Genomic DNA, 21,502 nt, shown 5'->3' with positions numbered 1-21,502 from the left:
ATAACCATTAATATTAATTTTCGATTTTTTTCCTGTTCAGAAAGTATCTAACCATCGGTTTTCCTCACTTCCAGGATTAATCCCTACCCTTTTGTGCCCTTTTCAACTGCCAACTGGCAATAACAGACGCGGCACGTACAACAAACAGTTGGAAAATAGGCGTAGGCAAACTCCCGGCACCTTGGACCCCCAAAGGGACCCCAGAACCACCGTCAGCACCACCGAATCGCCGCACCACCGCAACACCCCTCCACCGCTAACCACTGACACCAACGGCACCACCCACAAATGCAGACGCGCTTTGTTGCTCCAGGGTCGCGTCGCCTTTTTACTCTGGTTGCATTCTCTTCTGCGGCTCCGACTGCAACTTTTCCCCCTCATTTCCCACCAACTGGATTTGGCTTTGTCTCGTTTACTTTTCATTCTGTGCCTCTCCTGTTGGGTTTTTCTGCTTTTTTCCTGCTGGGCATGTTAATGACCCTAGAGGCTGCCCCGAAAGAGACGGGGAGAGGGGTATTCGAAGGGGAGTGAAAGAGCGCACACAGTTGCTTTCAAACTGTGGTGACTTCGTTGGTTTTGCACAGAAAAAAATGTTCGAGTGCTCATAATATTTTAAGAACCATTATGACATTATATTTTCGTTAAATATAAATTATTTTTAAGACTAAAAAATATTCTATTTGCATTATAAAATTAAAAATTATATTTTAATCTTTTCTTTAATATTAATTATAAACAATTCTTTACAAATGAATCCCTAATCATTATTTATAATTTGTTTACAATTCATGAACAAAATTTTATTATTCCACTTCTAAAATCGGAGATTACTAAATAGTAATCACTCCCTAATCAATATTTGTAAATTATTTTTCAAGTCATGACATAAAAATCTTAGATTCAAATAATCCTATTCGATGACTTTTATTACAAAAGTCGAATATACGTATCTAAAAAATATTAGTCTTGCAAATCTGTTGTTTAAATGTAAATGTTTACCATTGTCGAAGACGGAATGTCTTATTTATAAATCAAAACCTTATTTTGGAAACTCAAATATTTGACCAATATCATCTAGAAAATTACTTTTTTGTCGGAACTTGGCTTAAGAAATCCTTCTCCACATGATTTATTTTCCTTGCAGCAACATTTTTTAAATTTTTATGACGTTGGGCTCTAGTTAACATTTATTAAAATTTCTTTCTGTGTAAAAATAGAACGCCTCGTTGAGTGCTGCTGCGTCCGCTACGCGTCGCTTTCAATTTAGGCGTCTGCGCATAAAATTGCATCGTTTGCCTTGCTCCGCTCCGCTTTATTTTGCCTTATTTTACTTGGCTTTGCCAGGGGCAAAATGCTGCATCAACTTCTACGGCCACAGCAGATGCAGCATCTAGCTTGCTGCGCTAATTTATATAAATAATATTTAGCTGCACAGGCCCTTTGAGCAGCAAGTTCTGTTTGATGTCGGTGTTTATGTTTGCGTGGAAATTAGTTGAGCAGGCGGAGGAGGGAGCAAAGGGAGCCACCTTATCGGCGAACTTGAATTTAAGCAGAAGATCAAATTCAGTGGGCAGGCAGATTCAATATGCATAAAGTGCAATCAAGAGTGTTCGGGCGCACAATCTTTCACTTTGTGTCAGAGCCACAAAACAAATCCTTGAAAAACGCTGGTACTCATATTTAAATTTTTTTCCTTCTTTATTCATAAACAACTTTTGCAATTGTCAGACTTCATGTCGACACTTCAAACACTTGAGCCAAGCAGAAGAGGAGAAGGAGTTTGCAACGCACTGCACTTCGTGGGCGAAACTCCAGTTCCAAACTCATAGCGAAAACCCAAGCCCAATTCCAATTCCAATTCCCCGCCAGCATCCAAAACAAAAGTCGAGTGAGTTGTAAATGAAGCCCACACATGACTTAACTCGAGCAAGTTGGCCCCCCTTTTTCCGCCCGCTTCGCATTGCTCAATTGGAGTCAATGTCTCGGAGGAGATTCATGCAGAGATTTTCTGTATCTGTATCTGCATCTGCATCTGCATCTCAGTATCTCTGAATTTCCGAGGGTCTCGCCGAGCATCATCTGCGTCTGCATCCCGCCACAGGCGTCCCAGCCAACTGAAACGCTTTCAACAAGCATGCGACGTGTTAATTGCAAAATGTTGCTTTTTGCCTCTGACAATTATTAAGGTGATATATCTTGGCTCCTCTATGATGCTGATTGGTCTACACCAATAAAAATAAAGAGGGCTTAAAAAAGCGGTGCGTTACCTTGTTGAGAAGGGATTAAAACCATAAGGGGTGGAGTTAAAACTAAAAAACGTATGTCAATTTAGAGTTTAAATCCTCTTTTAATTTTAACATGCGAATGAGAAAACGAAACTTAATACTGTATACTAGCTGTTAACAAAGGCTATAGGAGCAGTCACCATGTGAAATTACATTTAAATTTAAAGCTAAAACCCAAACCAACATTTAGCTTACAAGAAAAACCCCTAATTTCTGTATACAGCAGTTAAAAGTATGTTTCAAACCACAAGCTTAGAAAACGTAATGAAATTAAGAGTTTAAAACCTACTTTTATAATTTAACATGAGGAAGAGAAAACGACCAAAAATATTCTTACAAGCTGTTAAAAAAGGCTTTGGGTGCTAAGTTTCTGATGATAGGTAGTTGCCCCTCAACTATAGCTTGTCATCATTTTTTATCCAAAGCAAAGAATTTTGAGAGAAGACATATTAAAAATAATTTTGACTAAAGTACATATTAACCCAATGTTACCCTTCTCAAAATCTCTGATAGTTTTTATTCCATAAAATGATTAATTGAGCATCGAATTTCATTAGCTTATCGATGCCCAAAGCCATTCATTTCACCTATATTCAATTTAACAAATTTTAGGAGTACACTTTCTCAAGAACCTGTGAGAAAACGATGCAATAATGAATAGCTTACTTGGCCCCGCTTGCACTTCAAAAGGTTAAGGGGGCCTCCGGATGTTCGCTACCCCGCCCTAAATATCATTTATTATTTTTCACATATTTCTACTCAGATTTTTCTCATTTCACGCCCATCACAGGGAATGAAGAACCTCTGAGAGGTAGCCGCTCCACAGCCAGACATTCCCTCATGTGTATAATTATTTCTCAACTGGGCTTTTTCTCCTGCATTTCTGAGCAACTTTTCAAAGTTGAAGCCTCAAGTTTTCGAGCTGAATGTGAGCTGTCATTTAAACTGAAAGACGCACACTAGCGAATATATTATGTGTACTGTAAAATTTGCCTAATTAACATAATTACGAGCAACTCCAGCAATTGCAATTAATTTGCCAACTTGCATTTCGGGTGGTGTTTGAGCTTGCATCACAGCCCAAATTCAGTTCGTAATAAATTAGAGAGCAATAAATAATGCATCCGTATGCATTCAATTAGGATTCCGATGAACTATTTATCAGTTAGCTATACAATCCTGCTTATCGCAACCTTGGAGATGAGGATGACTAATCACAAGCACTTCAAAGCGCATCAGCCGCCTTGTTTTTCTCCCACTTTTTCAGGGCCGCCAATCAGCCGCTTGTTAGTTGGCTTATGAAAAGCGCAGTTTGAAAATAAATCAAATACAAGGGGAAATACACAACGAAATGCGACAAGAAAATAAAAATAAAAATAAAAACTCAAAAATGAATTCCAATACGAAATGTAAATGCTGAGCCATCAAAAGCTTCGCAACAAAAGCGGCCAAACAAAAAGTGGGGGGAAAAACGAGCTCAGCGAATCCAAGATGCCCTAAAGAGCCAAATAATAAAATGTCTTTCGATATCTCTCCTTCGGAATTAAGTTTTTGGCCTGTCATTCCGCTCGCTTAAACTTATAATCCCCTTGGGTAGAGTATGGCCATAAGACGTAATTTTTTTTTTTGGCTCTGAAATTTGAATGCAAAAGCAGGAAAAACTTGGTCGAGCCACCGAAATATGCACAGTATGCAAATAAGCCATAAGAAATAAACAAGAAATGCATAAAAACAGAATTCGAGAGTGACAGGTGGGCAGAGTGGAAAAATAAGAAAAAAGGTGATTGGGTTAGAAATGTATTCAATAAAAGGGAATAAAAAGAAAGATGCAAGGGAAATTCATCAAATGTCGAATTGAGCTGCGTGAGAAATGTCTTGGAATATTTAAAGTGAAATGGTTAGAAAAAAAAACACAGGCATAAAATATAGTTATTTCCAGATAACAAATAAATTAAACTAAAATATTTTGAATGAAGAAATACCAATAAAAATGATTTGAGATCAAATGAAATGGCTTTTTATAAACATTTTTCATTTAAATAAAAGAAAATACATATAACAAAGCGATAAAAGTCCAGAGAGATAAATCTCTTTCAATTGCATTCGAACTAAATAATTTGTATAAGTATTTATACATTCCGCAAGATATTTATGTGTACTGATAATTCAATCACATTTCGTTGTCTTTCAACCTCGACCAAACGAAATTCCCACATAAATTATTAAAGCCAAAAACCGAATTCCCAAACATTTATCTTGATTGAACCCAAACGCAATTCCAAGCTCCACTGATTGGCATTGATTCAATTAATTTGCACAAACTTTGTGCGGCCCTACAGATGGTGGTGAATAAAATTTGAGTGCATTACCAACGACCTTCTTGCGGTTCATTCAACTTTCTTTTGCTGAAAATTGAATTGAATTTTGGCCGGGATCGAAGCACTTGCCGCCCAAGAAAATGGTTATTGAGTGCTAACGGACACGTAACATTGGCGCTAAGCTAACGAAAAAAAGCGGCTTTTTAATGCGTTACCCCAAGAGAAATATCGTAGAGAGAAAGAGAGGCAGAGAAAGGCTTACCAAGAATGTTGGCCCAGACTCAAGACTCTTGGAAAAAAAAAACCACCAAACCACTACCAAAACCGGTTACCGACCTTTAGGAAAGTTGACCAGCAGCCTGTTTCGTGGCTAACACATTTTTCGTGTTAATTGTTATGATTAAAGTTCGATTTCCCAACCGAAAAACCTCGTCACTCCTTCAAAAACTCGTTCATGTCACATAGCCTAAAAGCATCCATCAAATGTCCCATCGTTTGTCAATCAATGTTCACCAAAAATTATTTCATAATTATTTATGAAAAATTAATTGTCGACATTATTTTGATTTTGATTTGGCAACTCACTAGGTCCAAAAAAAAAAACTAAAGTTGCGTGGACACCCACAAAAATCGATAAATGGCCAAAAGTTGGACTGACAGCTAACTGGCCATGTGGGTCCAATTTGGCCAAAAAAAAATATACACACAGTTTGGAATTGAAGTTTCATTGCTGTTTTGGCCACATGTCATGGGTTTGTGGACAGGGTTAGGTGTGTTTATTTCATTTATAAGTAAACAAGATTTCCCCCAACTCAAATCCGACACTTTTAACTAATTTTCAGGTTGCAAAGCTTCTCCTCTTACCTGTTTGTACCTTAAAAAACCTAAGCTGGTTTGGGCTTTGTTTATTTTGCTTCTCAGTTTACATTTCAGTTTCGTTTGAAATATTTGTTTGTTAGTTTCGTTTGAAAACGAGAGAAACAAGACCCATAGAAAAATAAAAAAATACACCTCTGAGGGCATAATTATTATGAATGATTTTTAATTCGAACCGAAGACCCCAAAGAAGAAAATTTACATGGATGTGGGGAGTATGCCTGTTCTTTGGGTACCTTTTATTATAGGAAACCGCTTGGCAAATATTTGAACTACGTTTTTCGTTCTTTGTTTGCCCTTCTCTCTTCACCACTTATTTGATCCTATTCATTCTTTTTGCCGCTTTTGTTTGATGTGCCACTTGTCGTCTAAAGGTTTTGGGTTTTGTCTTCCTTATTGCGTCGATTAAAATACGTTGGCTCATTTTTTGCGTTATTTTTAAATTGATGTGGCGGGTATTTACACTTTTTTGGTAAAGACCCATAATTGCGATAAACTGTCGACCGATAAAGGAGCCAAATTGGGTTCATAAATGGGTCGTAAAACGTGTAACTGTATGAATATTTTTATTGTTTTGTGATATTGGTTTACAACCATCCCATGAATAATTATAAATTTATTGTTTATAATAACTCATAAAAAAATTAAATACTTTACTTGCAACTCTTTTGTTCTCAGACATCTTAGGTAGACAAATAAATATATATTAATACTAGACGAGTTTTTTTTCTTGCATATAATAATGATTATAAATAATGTTTCCGCTAAAGTTTATCTCAGCCTTACTATAATCGCATTGCTATCAAGCGTAGAATTTTATAAATGTATTTTTCAACACCTTTTTAATAATTTCCTAACAATTGCTTAGCATTTTATTTGATTCCCAGAACCATAAAAGGTACTTTTCACAACAGGATGTCATTCACACACCAGAACCACGCCTTGTCCTCATAAAAAAAATCTTTCCAGTCACATAATCAAATTTTTTTCCTGCCACAACAAAAAGGAATGAAATGCCTGAACAACAAACACACGCTCAAAAGACACCCACATGGATACACATAAAGCCGAATGGGCCAAATGTGTTTATGTATCTTGTATCTTAATGTGTACATCTTGTTGTTGGCCATATACGCTCGTTCAAATTGCCAAGGCTATGAGCACACACACACACACACACAGCACAACGCACAACAAAAGCAGGTCCAGACCATCGACGTGATTTGCATTTTAATGCGGAAACACATACGTGCGTTTGTATCTGTATCTGTATCTGTGTAGATGAGCGCAGGATTCGATTTCATATTTTATGGAAATCGATTACCATTCGAAATTGTCAAGTCCAGAATGGGCAAATTGTTAAATGAGCTGCCAAAACGAATACAGTTTGACGGCCAGTTCAAAGGGGGAAAATAGACATATCGTTTTTCGCTTGACTTAACAGATCAAAATAGATATGTTGGTAAGATTAATAAAAAAATTGAAAAGAAATATTGCTTTTTCTAGCTATATTTTAACTGAATTAAATATATATTTTTAGTAACCAACAAAAATAAAAACCACTAACAAGAAAAATGAATATTTATTAAATAAATACCTATATCCTAAACTTAATTTAAAACTTCATATTGATTTTTAGCCATATAATTGAAATGAAAATCGAATAATCCCGCATGGAAAATAATAATAAAATCCCAACTAATTAAATTTTTTTTATAGTAATAGTAATATTATACTTATTTTACTGCCTAGATCTAATAAATGCGCATAAATCTAAAAATATGCACACAGCCACGCCCCCCGCACTCCACCGGTCTGCAACGCCCACTCATTACTGGTTTATTAGCCATGCTGCTGAGGCAAATTACGCAATTTGTTGTTTAATTTTGTGAAAATTGTAAATTGTAAATTCCATTGCCTTGCGGCCTTTTTTGCGTTTAATTAAGTCTCCCAGTTCTTGGGCCACCGCCTCCGCCCCCTTGGCCACCACTAATTAGCCTAGGTTGCTTTGATTGATTACAGTTACCTAACTGTTGCTCGACGGTTGGTGTTATTACAACTGCCACGCCCTTTTTGGGCGTTCTTGGGCCCCGGTTTCCGAGCTTTTCACCGAGCATCTCCCAGTGCGCTCCGTTAAAATTCTATTAACGTATTTTTTTATGATTACTCTCTTGCCATTGGCAACAACAAACGGGTTTCCAATCACCGCGCGAAGCCCAAGAAAAAGTCTTTGGCAGCACTCTACCATCCATCTACCATCCACTTTTCCACTTTTTAAAGAACACGGAAGCCCTGTCCAAGGTTTTATTAAATTTCTTTCAGTTTCTGCTCTTTCCCAACCAACTGCTCCATTATCTTTGCATCTTTCCATCGTTGGGGGCTCTTGATCGATCCATTGATTGATTGATTGATTGCTGGTTGGATTGCGACTGTTTGTCGCCAAAGACCCGTGCGGAAATTGCCTTGAGCCCTGCATAAATAACACTGTGCAACCAAGGCGATTTTTTGAAAAACATAAAAACTTGAATGCAGACATCTAGAAAACTTTTAAGATTCTTGGTTTTGGGAACTAAAAAACTCATCATTATCTCATAATCATCACCATTAATATTAATATTTCATATTATAAGTTTTAGAACAAACCTATGTGTTATTTTATTTATTGTATGTTAAAGTTATATTTTTAGGTTCAGCGCTCATCATTAATCAAAATTATTATTATATCGTAAATATCATCTAAAATTGTTCGCCATTTTTCCACACAACCGCAATCTTGTGGTCTAGTGTTGATGAGCTTATTTCTTTGTACTCTTTTTCCTTAAGCCCTCGGTGTTCCAAATAATTTTGACAAATGCCGCTCAGCTTATAAAATATTTAAGCCAATTTTTCACTCCTCTAAAGATTTTTTGCCTCGCTTGATGCCATTCTTACAGCAAAATTTCCTGCTTGTCCCATTAAAAATTAATTATGAATTTTCTGTGTTTTGATGTGGCGTCCTTATCGTCACAGGGGAACCAATTTTGAGTCAAGTAAAAAAGTGCTTCAGAAATGAGAAATTGAAGACCGGTAAAGGCACACCCAGAAAACAAATTCCTCACTTTCGTTTTGTCCATTGATTTCTATTTGATTTCCATTTCATTTAATTTCTTTGAGCTTTTTTGTTTCGTTTTGGCCATTAAAGTGCTGTTCAGTTTAGGGAGGGTTTGTTATTTAGCATTAAACTTCGTTTTATTTATACGGCGGCACTTTCTAAACAAAAGTTTCCCGGCTGGAAAAATCACGGCCAGACTTATATAACTCATAATTTTAGTATTGCTTCCCTACCAATTCCGCACTTTTCTGTTGTTTTTTTTTCACTTGCACATTTCTTGGCCATTTCGCTTTGGTTTATGCCTTTTCAAGCGCACTCTGTGCTCTTGGCCAGCAGCAATTAGCGTAATTTAGTTGCATTTAAGAAGCGGAAATAAAACTATGAGTAATTTTTTTAGCTTTGTCGTTTCTTTTTTTTTTTGTGGAGAAAAGCTGAGAGGAAAGGCAAATGCGATTGAAGAAATTTGTTATTGTTTGTGGTTTTTATTTCGCTGACTTTTTTCCCTCAACTTTTTCAACTGGATTCATTCATGGGGAAATTTATTGTAATTTTAATTCATAATTTACTGTTCGTATTCTTTAGCCACTAGACAGCTAAAGTGTGTGTATGCTTGAAACGTTGGAAATTTCATTTTAATTTGATTGCAAAAATTATTACAAATTGACTGAATTTAGCTTAGAGCCAAACTTTAATTGAATTCACAGATGAGAAAGTTCTAGCGCAACTTTCTTCATAATTCAACTTTCTTCTCCGTTAATCCCCCTGCTCATAATGCTTCCCCCTCTGTCATTCTAGCTCTTTATTTGTTCAACTTTGGCACGTTCTTGGCTTCTACTCTTCCTATTTTTGTTGGCCAAACTTATTTATTGCACCGCCAACACCTCCCTTCAACCCACCCACACAAATAAGCCACGAATGTCGTGCCAAGGGTTCAGCTAAGACAAAAGGAAAATTCCATCGTCTGTCGAAGAAAACGTTGATTTACCACAATTGCAGGCGATTTCGCTTTCTTGCCTTAAATGGGCTGCCATAAACTTTGGCTTTTTGTTGATGTTTTAGTCATGGTAATGCCGATTTGATTTGACTATGATTACCTTAATAATTTCCCAAATTACTTGAGGGGATCACCCAAGAAATAGTCAAGTTTAAGGGCATTAAGTAGAATTCTTTCTTTTGTTAACAGCCTCAAATTTAATATCGCCCATTTTAAGCTATAAACCTCGGTTAATTATTCATATTTTATATTGCTGCTTCTTCGAATTTGAAATTCATTAAAAACAACATCAAAGTATAAAAGAAATTGTTTCAGCAGAAAATCAAGAGCAAAATTTATGCAGAAGGGCCAAAATTAGCATAAAATTCTTGGGCGAGAAGGCTTTGATAAACAGTCTTGTTTGCACATGCATCCCATCCATACACCCACTTATAGATCCCCGATTCGCCCTTTTTTCTTGGCAATGAACCGAAGCTATCGTCTTGAACCAGTTAACCTTGACTCAAAGCCGCAGAGGAAACGCGCGTTGCAGATTATTGCAAACTTCCACTGCATTATCGCTGCAAAACTGCCCACAGAACCAACCATTATACAATTTGCAATTGAAATAAAAAGTTATTTGCAAATATAATATACGACACTGGGGAGTATTGATAGGGATTTCCTTGGTGCTACTTATCTATACCCCCACAGAACAGAAACACAGCTGAATTTACTTGAAATGACTGAATGAATCATTGTCGCGAAATATTTTTAATGCACACTTGGAGACAATAAATCCGGTATGCTTTACAAAGCCCTTATCTCCTTCAGAATTATGTATACATAATAATAATTTGCAAATATATCAAACTTATTTCGAGAGCAAAGTGGAAGTTGTGAAATTTATAACTTTATTTATGGGTCATTGCCTTTTTGAAAGAAATAAACAAAATATTTTTATTGTATCTTGGTAAGGTTTTTCTCTGAAATTATGATTGATTTAAATGGTTTAATCAAACTCAAGGAAAGGCATGTTTACTCATAAATGAAACATTTAAAAAAATCCTATTATTTAAATGCAGTGTGACCATGCCAAAGAAAATGAGGTCAAAATTAGGATTTTATGATGAAAATAATCAGTATCTTTACGCTCTGACTGCATATTAAAATTGCAACAGTTCACGTAGCATATCTCTCTGAATTATTCACGAGGCATACGTTCCACTTGAAATATGCTTCGCTATTACACCTGATTCACGCCCATAATGTGCCCCAAAAAAGGTTTGCATTCTGCGTTTTGGGGACACGTGTCCCTTGCATCGTATCTATAATATGTGGGCCACATTTAGTGCTCGTACGTGTAGTTTTATCCTTGTGCCAGATTGATTTTACTTGCTGACTTTCCCACAACAGCCCATCCTCAGTTGTTGTTGCGCATTGTGGTGGCAGATTCTTTTTTACCATACGCCCCATGCTCTTATTGATTTTTTCCTTCTGCTTATACCCACTTTTTTCTCGTGTGGGAAAGCCAAAGGAAAACCGTTCTTTGTTCGATATTTTTTATTTGCTTTTTTAATTGCATTATGCAGTGAAATCACAGGGTGACAAAGGGGGCGGCGGCCAAAGTTAATTTCATTTGCGAGTGCCGCCGACAGGATGCAGGCGAAATCAGAGTCTAGGGCTTGGCTCTGGCCAATGGATTCCATTGTTCGGCCCGTCAAAAGTTCGAACTTTGCTTTTAACTGATTTGGCGGGGAGGGAGCGGTAATGCGATTGCGTTTTCCCGAACATTTCCGTTCAGCGCTTCATTTGGTACAGTATTTGGTTCAAGGATTTTTCCCATCTATTAGGAGAACTTTAGAAAATTGCACGCGAGTAAAAGCTAATTTGCAGAGCGAAGTAGTGGAAGTAATTAATTACTATTGGCCCACTACTTTAAACAGTTTTAAGCTTTCTATTTTTCTATTTAGTCATTCTAGTAAACATATTAGCTTAAGTTTATATTATATCCAGTAAGTTGGTCGAAAGTTAAGCAAGGCCATAATATCTATAAGGAAATTTAAAGACGGGATTTTTATAGTTTGTTGCACTACTCTTGCGATTTCTTTTGCCTTTTACCATTTCCTTTTATCTGGATGGCCATAAATCTGCGTTGGGATCATTAATTTGGACTCGCTTAAGGGCTTTCGCCCGGGTACTTCATTTCTGTGCCACAATCCGTTGCACGTGCCCCATTTTACCCTGTCTCCCCCAGTTGATTCCCTTTATCACCTTCCCTTATCAGTGCAGTGACAGACAAAAGGCGGGCAGATAGAAAATAGAGGGAAAATGCCAACTATTAAGTTTTCCCAGCTTAGCAGAAGTCGGCAATATTTTCACTCCTCGCTTCAAGGGACTTCCCCCCGGTTTTTTCGGGAGAGTGGGCACATAAAAATGCTAATCATTTGCTCATTAAATCCGCATCATCCGCTGCCAGCACCGACGCCTCTGCCGATGCCTCTGCTAGTGTTAATGACAGGACACCAGCCGGAGAAAAGTGCGGGGAAAACTCCGGGAAAAACTGAGAGATAGAAAGAGATATGTATTTCGAGGCCCGGGCAGGCCGCACAGCTGTTCTGGGGGCCTCAAAAGTTCAGCGAGAATTTGGCACACACCAAATAAATAAAAACAAAAACAACCCAAGCCAGCAGCCAAGGAAAAAGGAGCGAAAACAAGAAGAGAAATAAAGTATGGGCTGAAATAAAGTACGGGCAGAAAACAGAAGCGAGAAGTTGAGCGAAGGGCAAGTGAGGGGCATTACAGTGAGGACTAAGTTGGTGGAAGAAAAGTACTAGGGTCATTAACCTACTAGAACTTCCAAAACTTGGGAAATTAATTCAAAAGTAATGAGCTTTCAGAAAAAGATCTCAAAAATTTTAAATTTAATAATTATCAACTTTACTTACATTATTAAACTTAGGCATTGTCAAAATAATTATAAAAATTATGTGAGATTAGTTAATATACAAATTTATATATTAACGATTTTTTTTAGTTTTTGACTCACAACTTGTGTCAGAATTTAATGAAAATCAATTCCTTAGATATAAAACCAATTCAATAGATTTAAAGCCTCATTCGGTAACCAACTAAATACCTTAATTGATTATTGATTGCACTTTGATCCAAAAATAATCCTTTCATTCTACGCAGCTTGGGTGCTTCTAAAAATAGAATATTTCCCTGTTAAGCAGCTGACTGTTTGGTATGTGTCAGCCCCCACTGTACTGTCCCTACTTGGGAAATTCCACCCAATCCACCCGTCATCCCCCTGCGCAGACATCTTAACGGCCTGTGAAATATTAGGCCTGGGCCTGGAACTCGGAACTGGGGGCTGGATATGCCGAGGTCCTGCGTCAGGGAAACAAAACAGGCCACAGGGATACATAAAGCAAAAGGAGGTGGCCCGAAAAGGGGGGAAATAGGCTGGGGTGATGCCAAATCATCTGTTTTAAATCGATTTTCCTTGTTTTTGTTGTGTTTTTTTTCCTACCCGACTTTGTATGTGGGTGTTTTTGTTTTAGCTTTATACACAGAGAATATTGCAAGTGTTGGAGGAGAAAATATAAATAAATATACTTTTTTGGGTATTATAAACCTAGATTGAGATGCCTTTTAAAATTTAAAAAATATCTGTGATTTTTCAGCTTTATAAACACAGAGAAAATACCAAATTTTGGTAGTGAACTTATAAGATTAATACGTTTTTTGTTGGTACTATAAAAATATGACAAATTTTACATGTTTATCTTAAAATTAGACAGAAATTTTCTCGCCGTGTTCTAGTATATTTTACTTATCCTCTAACTGTAAGTATATGTTAAGCCCTAGGGACAGCCAAAGAAGGAAAAATTGCGGCAGTCATTGCCTCTAATTCAGGTCTTAAATTTTCCTTTGGCAAAAAAATGAAATCTAGAAAAATACTCCTACGCCCACAGCGAACTCCCCTTTTACTATCTTGGCTCTTCGTATCTGTAGCTCCCCCTCAAAACTTAATTGACCCCAAAAATAGCAACGAAAATTGCTTTAAATTTGTTAAACTTCAACGGCAGGCAACCAATCTTAGATCTACGCCTACGGGCCTGAAGAGAGTGGTCGATAGAGATTACTATAGAGGGGGAACGAAGCATTTTTGCTCATTAAATAAATCAAAAATTGCTCGGGCCTTTCGGTGGTTGTCCATAAAAGTCGAATTTCTCGACTTGGAGCGTTTCAAATCAATCGAATACGCGTAATTTATGCAAATTGGTCGAAATGTTGGCCAAAGTCTTGAACAAAAATGTCACTTTTTGTGGGCCAGACGAATTCCGATTTCTTTCGATTTGTTTCGAAGGAAAAGAAAAGCTGTTAATTGTTTTTAATGGACATGACTGAAAGAACGCCAAGTTTTTAAATTAAGTAAGATCACGCACCCAGGTAACACTGGGAGCTGCAAGTACTCGGTTTTAGTAGAAACAGTATGAGATCACGTTTTCTATTTAACGTGTTAGACTAGAACATTTGAATATTTAAATTTTAATCTGCTTAACTATAAAAGAGCATGAGAAATCTTTTTTTTTCAAATTCGTGTGCCATTTTCTGGGTAAATAAATCTTTAAATGTAAATTAACACGACGTTTTCTGAGAAACAAATTAAATGAACATTAGAAATCGGCCTTAAAAATAACTCTTTCCAAAATGAACTTATATTTTTTTCGTAAGGAAGCTGAGTAAAGTAGTTTTACGTAAAAATGTGATTGTATTCCCTTCGGGAAGCTTACATCTGAGACCAACTGTGGGCGCAGCATGTGATATCAGATTTTTGGAACAATTAAGCCGCATCCACATTAAGCAACTGAAACAAAAAGCAGCCGCTGACCCAGCTCTCGGATCTCAGATTGTTCTCCGCTCGCAGATCTACGTGATATATGTATGTGCCCCCAACATCCCGCCCCTATATCAACGAAAAAGTTAAAAACAAACTGTGTTACGTGCCACAAGCGAACAACTATCAGATAAAACATGATCATAACAGCACATATAAAATTTTAACTATTTTCGTGGCGAGCCAGTCTGAAATTTTATTGTTACGCTTGTGTAACAACAAAAACTACAACAAAAAGCAATAAGCCACAACAAGAACCAGTCACGTTATGAGTAAAGTTGAACAAAAACAACTGAGATAACTTCAATTTGTGGGGAAAAATAGGGGTAAGGTATGGGTAATGAAAAAAAAAGGCAGCGTACAATTTCCAAATCACTCGCAAAGAAAACGAAATTTATGAATGCCTTTTTATAAACAGAACCACTCGAGTGAAGGTCAATATAATGGTAGTCCCATAAAAAGGTGCGATTAAGGAAAAAAGAAGTCCAAGAAACCCAAGAAGTACACGTGATGACATACCAATTTTATTGCGAGTGAGTGTGCCTTGTAGTCCAAATTTCCCCACTTGATTAAAGTTCAGTTTATAAACAATATTGTCATTAACATCATTTTATAAAATTTTTTTAGGTTGATACAATAATGTAAGAATTCTATTGGCTTGTTTATATTAACTTGCAAGTCATTTTAAGAAGGTGATACATGTAGTTAATTAAAAATTGTCATCAGGTGTAACATTTTTCTTCAAATCACCTGAGGCGTTCCAGTGACTAACGCTAATTCAATAAGGTCCATATTACGTTGAATCACAGAAATGGTGTTATCATTGTTACATTTTTGTGGAACTAATATTCCTTATTTAACAAGAAAGATTGCGTTTCAAGGCATGAAAAATATTTAATAATTCTTTAAATAAACATATTTAAATTTTATGATATATTGTCACTATAACTAGTCTCATCTTTCGAAACAAAACAAAAAATTTCAATCATTTTTAAACTATTTGACAGTTTTAACTGCATAAGTTATCTCTAACTTGAAATCTTAGAACATGTAATAACATATTTTTTCTAAACTCTATATCATAACACTTTTGGAATTATCTGAATTCAGAACTGGTTTTTGGAAGTTATATGTATATTCTAAACCTCTTTTATTTACAAAGTTATTTGGGGAACCCATCGAATTCCGAAAACTAACAAGAGTTTTGAATATTATGCAACTCTATTTCCGAGTTCCCCTCTTCTGAGGGCAACTCACCTCGCTAAATGGCCATTTTCACAACCTACTGACCATGACCATGGTGTAAGGGGGTCCTCAATTAACGGTGATCAAGGCTAAGGGTTAACTGCTACTTTGATACTGCCAATTTGCGAGGGTGTCCATGGGTGAAGGTCAAATGGGGGACTATTAAAACGCGTTTACTTCTCGGCTTTGACTTTAACTTTAATTTGATTAATTTTCCGGGCAATCAATTGGCTTGTGGCGCTTGTTAGTTACTGACCTTTTTTCCACTAGTCTGGCTGCAGTTTTTCCCAAATTCGTTGAGTTTCGGCGCAATTTGTTTACTTTTGCAGTTTATCAGCGAGTGTTGTTGTTCTTGTTGTGTTTGTTTTTCCGGGAGTTTTTCGTCCAGTTTTGGTGCTCTTTTTTTGGGTTGGGTATTTTTGGGGACCCGAAAAAAGGACAATTTCCCTCTATCGCTCTCTCTCTCTCTCTCACTCTATCTCTCTGCGGAAGGGAAAACTCTCTCACTTCCTTTTTGCTCCTTGCGCGCGCGCTCTCGCAAATTGATTTTCACTTTTGGCGATTGTCAAAAAGACGGCAGCATGAAAATAATAATAAAACGGAATTTTCACTTGTGCCACTTTTTGCGGCGTCCGTTTTTTTATTTCACCTTCTTTTTTTTGTGTTGTTTTTGCAGGGAAACGGGTTTAAGTAGTTGATTTTTGTTGGGTTTTGGGGGAAACAAGAAATTCCTCTCTTTTTCCTTACGTACGCCTTTTCCTACTGACTTTTGCGTTGTTCTCCTTCTCCGAGATGCTCGCACACACACACGCACACACCAGCAAACTCCCACACACACACTCACGCACCGGCCAAACAACAAAAATTCTTTCGCTGTCTTTGATTTTTGTTTCTTTCCTTTTTGGCTTTGATTTGTGCTGCTGCGCTGCTGCAGAGGCGAACCGGTTTCTGTTTTTATTTGTTATTTTTCCTCTGGTTTTTTGCACTTCACTTCGATCGGTTTATATTCTTTTTTTCCTTTTTTGTTTCGTTAGCTGCAGTTGGCAGTTTTTTTGAATTCCAATAATCACGGCGATTATTTCAAATTTGGCTGGGCGAATTCAATGCACCGTTATTTCGCACGCACACACAAACGGCTGTCTCGCCCCTTCTCCTGGAGCGAAGAAAACGCGCACTTAACGGTTTGTTTAAACCTTTTTCAAAATTCGAAGTTATTCAAGTAATTCAAGTAATTGTACTGAAATCGGTTTTTTTCCCGGCGACTTTAACGGTTACGGATGTGTTTCGAACCTTTTTTAACGGAACACGCGAAAACACATGCAGCACGAATCGGCGGTTGAAAAAGCACTGAAATAGGTTTTTTTCCGGCGAGGTTTCAAACCTTTTTTAGGAAAACCGCGAAGCAGCACGACCGCCGAGAGAGACCGAGAGAGCGCGGAGAGAGCTCCGCCACGCGAGAGCAGTTGACATCGCCGCGGAATCTCAGCAAACGTAAGCCAACGTAAGTGTCAGTGAAAAAGGGAGATGCAAGATGGAAGATGGGCTCTCTCTGCTCTGGAAAGAGCGCCGAGATGAGCGAGTGAGCACGAATCGCGGTTGAAAAAGCAATAACAAAAATCGAAAGAGAGCGCTCTAGAGGTGGGCAAACTTCGATAACAGACGCTAATAGCTCTGATTGGAGATTCGATCAAATATATCGAGTAAGCATCGAGTACATATCGAATATAGATCGAATATTATTGGAGAATTTAAGTATATTATTTAGTATAAGAGTCTAGTATAAGTAGCAATGGGTTCTAGTCAGTGCTAAGTTCTTATAAGGATTGAATCCCGGCTGTAGGAAGAGAATTTCTTAAATCATTTTCGTCATTAGTTGGAAAACATCAAAGCGGCGGAAAATCAAATGCCCCCGCCCCCTTTTCACCCTCGAGCACCTTGACTGTTTTCTTGCACAAGTTCTGGGTCACTTGGGCATTTTTCCCAACATTTCTTAAGGTTTTTCCTCGATTTGCGTTGGCTCTTTTGGCGCCCGAATCGTTTTTCATTCTCCTGGCCTAAAGTGGGTTGTTGGGGGGGTGGCTGAGGGGGCCACGTGCGGCTCATCCATCGCCTCTGTTGTTGTTTTTCTTTGGGACCGACGGCTTTTCTTTGCCGGTCCATTGTTCCCAATTTCCTCGTTTGCTGTTTTTGTTGTCCAAGGGTTATTTCCAAAGGCGCCTTAAATTGTGGCTTTGTTTTTATTGCGAAAACCTGAATGTCCAAGTGGTTTTTGCCCACTTTTATTGGCCCACTACGATTTCAGGCTTGCTAATTGGCTGCTTAAAAAATTCAAGTTATGGCCATTTGAAGTGAAATTAAAATTTCAGCATTTCCAAAGTTTCGCCTTTTGAAATTATAGTTTTTCTCTTTACATATGGGTTTTATCTATACTTCCAAAATAATAACTATTATTACTTCTAGTTTTAAGTTTATAAAAATGGTATCGAACAATAATTTCTTCTTGTAGGAGTATATATAAGTTTCCTTTGATAGTAAGAGCTAGCTTTTTTTAAGTATTCTTCAGCGACAAGCTAATAGTTTATCCTCATAAAGCCTTTTCAGAAATCTTTTCCACATGTGAAGTTTATGTAATTTCCCCCAATTTCAGGTCGAAACCATCACTCATTGCGCTTTTCCCCACTCTCCGCAATTGACTTGATTTATGCAAAACTCCGTTCCGTTTTGCGAAAATGTTCAGTCAATAAACGTGAGCCGAAAAATGATGACCCTGGAGGTCAGCTGGAGTACCCCTATTATGAAGAGGGGGTGGCTTTAGCTTTGTATGGAAAATTTAGCAGCCGTGGCCGGAAAATGCAATTTCGCTGATGCTGCCGATTTTCGGCTTTAATATGCAGTGCACTTGTATCGGACGGGTTTTCTTTTCCACTTTGCTAATTTCGAGCGTAATTAGATGGATCGTTGATTTTGCACCAAAGCTGCTTTTTGTGAACTTATTCATTATAAGTCAGAGAAAATTTTAACATAACTATATCAAAACCCGTTAAATTGAATAAGAGTGCTGTATTAAGAGTTTACACCTTTTAGCAAAATAGCTCGAGTAAACCAGCTTATAATATCATAATAATCATTCAAATAGTTCATCTACAAGCAAGACCTGATTGACTCGAACAAGAAATTTCAAAAACTCACTGAAGCTCGTGGAGTCATGGTAAACCATCAGGTGCATCAGAGGTGTTTGGATATCTTCTAAAATCAATATGATCCAAGGAGTTCGAATTATGTATTATGCTCCTAACCTATTTCTTTAAAAGGTTATGTTTCAAAAAGTAATTTTACAGTCTCTTGCGGATTCTTTAGGTGGTTAGATTATTATTTACTTATGCGTTTCTGCAAATATTAAACTAAAATATATTTAAAAAAAACATTATTTTTGTAGATCAATTCTATTAAGATGGATTATATTTTTCCGATTAATGCCTATTTACTATCTGCAGCTCAAGAATTCGCGCGGATAAGACATGCGATATTTTATTTGGTCATGGTCCAAATCCAACCAAGAAAAAGCCTGTTTAATATTTTCGATTGCTTTTATTAAGAATCCTTTAGAAAAGGTATTTTCTATGTGATGTTTACTTCCTCCAGTTCTGTGATCTGGTATTTCTGCAGTAGACGGAGCAGTTTCTCAAGCTCACGTTTTTGTTTGCGCTCCCTGTACCTTTGCTTGCGGAGAAGTCGAAGGATTTGACGACGTCTCCTTCTTTTACCCTCCTCCGACAAATGGGACGAGGATGAGTCCGGGATCAAAGAGTTGGAGGCCAATGTTGAGGGGGTCGTGGCGGAGTCGGTGGTGGTAGTGGATTGTGTGCTATTGGAAATCAGATCAGAGCTTTCGGTGGTATTTGTGGCCACATCCGAGGACGAGTCACCACTGCCCTCCTGGATGAACAGGAGGCAACCGAGGACGGAGAGGGTCAGTACGAATGAGAAGCGCATTCTGAATGTGTCTTAGCTGGAGAAATGCGAAGACTTTTATACCCAGCTACCTGAAAAGTTTAAGATACTTCTGTGTATCTTGCATTCAGCTTTATTTGCTCAGCTTTTAAATTTATATTCTCTTCTTTCATTGGCCAAATATTTTCTGTGTGATATAATTTAGAAAACAAATGCGAAAAATATCTTTAAAATTAAAAAAGTTCATTAGCCAGACTACTTGTTCTGAGGATTACTCGATTCTCTTATGTCATTATGCCATCGTCGTTGTTTATAAAAGCTACCTACAAAATAAACCCACTGGTCTCATTGAATCATTTGTCATTTTTCGTAGTTAAGACTAACCACCTTTCGTTGATAAAAACCTACTGTAACCAAAAACGTAAATAATATTTATTTTATTTTCAACTATTGGCAAAATAAACAATGTATTAGACTGCGAAGCATCCAAACAATGGCCATACTAAAAATATTAATTAAATGCCAATTAATATATAGATTTCTGTCAGGTTTAATGGCTTTACAACTCGTTACAAAGCCATCCACTTTACCCATTAATGGAGCAGCCAACCTTACAGTTTGAAAGTCACTTACCAATGTTTTCATAGATTTTGGATGTTTCTTCATGTTACCTAGCGATTTATGTGCTGCTGGTGCAACATGTAATGTGCACGACACGCCCCCTGAAACCTCTTCGCCACCGCCCACAACTTTCATAATGTGCACAGAAAAATATTTCAAAATTTGCACTCAGATTCTGTATTATAATTATTAAAGTATTGTTACGTTATATTGGAAATATGGATGAACTGTAGATTCCAAGCAGCCATTTTAAAATTTAACTAATATTTTTAATGCAATACTAATATAGCAATTCATCCAAAGAGTTAATTTTTTTCTGTGCAACCACAATGGGTGGCAAACCTTAAAAAAAATGCAAAAGCGGCAGCAGCCGAATTTGCAATAAATAACATTAAACAACGAGGATTTTTCAATGGGGCAGCTGGTTAAATAATGATTGTAGCTAGAATTAGTCTCTAAAATCGGGCTTTTTGTTTTTTTATTTCGATTATACTTAACAAATGATATTTATATTTGGGTTTCTAATAAATAAACACATTTTATACTTGACAAATACCAAAAAAAAAGCGAGTGATATACCACAACCTGTGAAAATCGCAATTCCGACCGGCAACTTTGCATACCAAATGCCAATCGCTAATGTATTCGAACAGCTTATGATCTGTGAATAATTACGATAGCCCCTCAGCAATGGTAAAATAATCAAAAAGAGCTCCCCTTTTTTGTGGAGGATCGCGGATAAATTTCGGCGGCTCAGCAAAGCAGAAAAATGGGGGGGAAAACGAGGCTGTCCAAGTGAAAGTCCAACGCTGGCCGCTTCGTTCACATCTCACTAACCTCGTGATTTATATATTTGGCCCAAACCGGCTGTCAGTTGCAGCCACCCCCCTGCCCCCCTCCTCCTGTCCCCCTTTTTTGGCCACCCGTTTGACTGACAGTTGGACAGGCGGCTGGAAAAGGGGCGTGGCATGCGTTGGCTGCATAATGGAAACGTTTGCAGACAGCCCAAAACGGCAGCTAAAAACAAATTTGCATACTTAGACGAAGAGGAAAGTGAAAATTGCATCAAATATTTTCCAGGCCAAATGAGCGAAAGTAAATCGCAAAAAGGAGCAGCAAAAAAGTGGCAGAAGATAAAAAAATCGAAACGGCCAACAGGAAATGCATTTCAAAGCGTTTGGCCATTCGCAATGCTTGCCGAACTGATATTTGATATTCAAATTAATTTTTTCTGAG

At 37.4% G+C, this 21,502-nt stretch overlaps 2 protein-coding genes across 7 annotated transcripts in view; both read right to left on the bottom strand.

The window, feature by feature from the left end:
* The window catches only part of LOC119549367 (AF4/FMR2 family member lilli), a 70,098-nt gene extending 53,052 nt beyond the window's left edge, over positions 1-17,046 (bottom strand). For 5 of the 6 annotated variants that reach the window (XM_037857394.1, XM_037857396.1, XM_037857398.1 and 2 more), the window contains exon 1: positions 15,951-17,046. The gene's annotated coding sequence lies outside the window, so the exon portion shown is untranslated. Of the gene's footprint in view, positions 1-15,706; positions 15,723-15,950 lie in introns of those variants that run through there. The other variant, XM_037857395.1, reaches the window with a different exon arrangement.
* Positions 17,047-19,312: 2,266 nt separating this feature from the next.
* On the bottom strand, positions 19,313-19,687 carry LOC119549747. The gene has a single exon (XM_037857989.1). It carries the CDS (start codon positions 19,685-19,687, stop codon positions 19,313-19,315), a length of 375 nt encoding a protein of 124 aa, XP_037713917.1.
* Between the last annotated feature and the right edge of the window lie 1,815 nt (positions 19,688-21,502).

The sequence above is a fragment of the Drosophila subpulchrella genome, chromosome 2R (genome assembly GCF_014743375.2).
Source record: "Drosophila subpulchrella strain 33 F10 #4 breed RU33 chromosome 2R, RU_Dsub_v1.1 Primary Assembly, whole genome shotgun sequence".
Classification (NCBI taxonomy): domain Eukaryota; kingdom Metazoa; phylum Arthropoda; class Insecta; order Diptera; family Drosophilidae; genus Drosophila; species Drosophila subpulchrella.
This window is presented reverse-complemented; position numbering and strand designations above follow the sequence as displayed.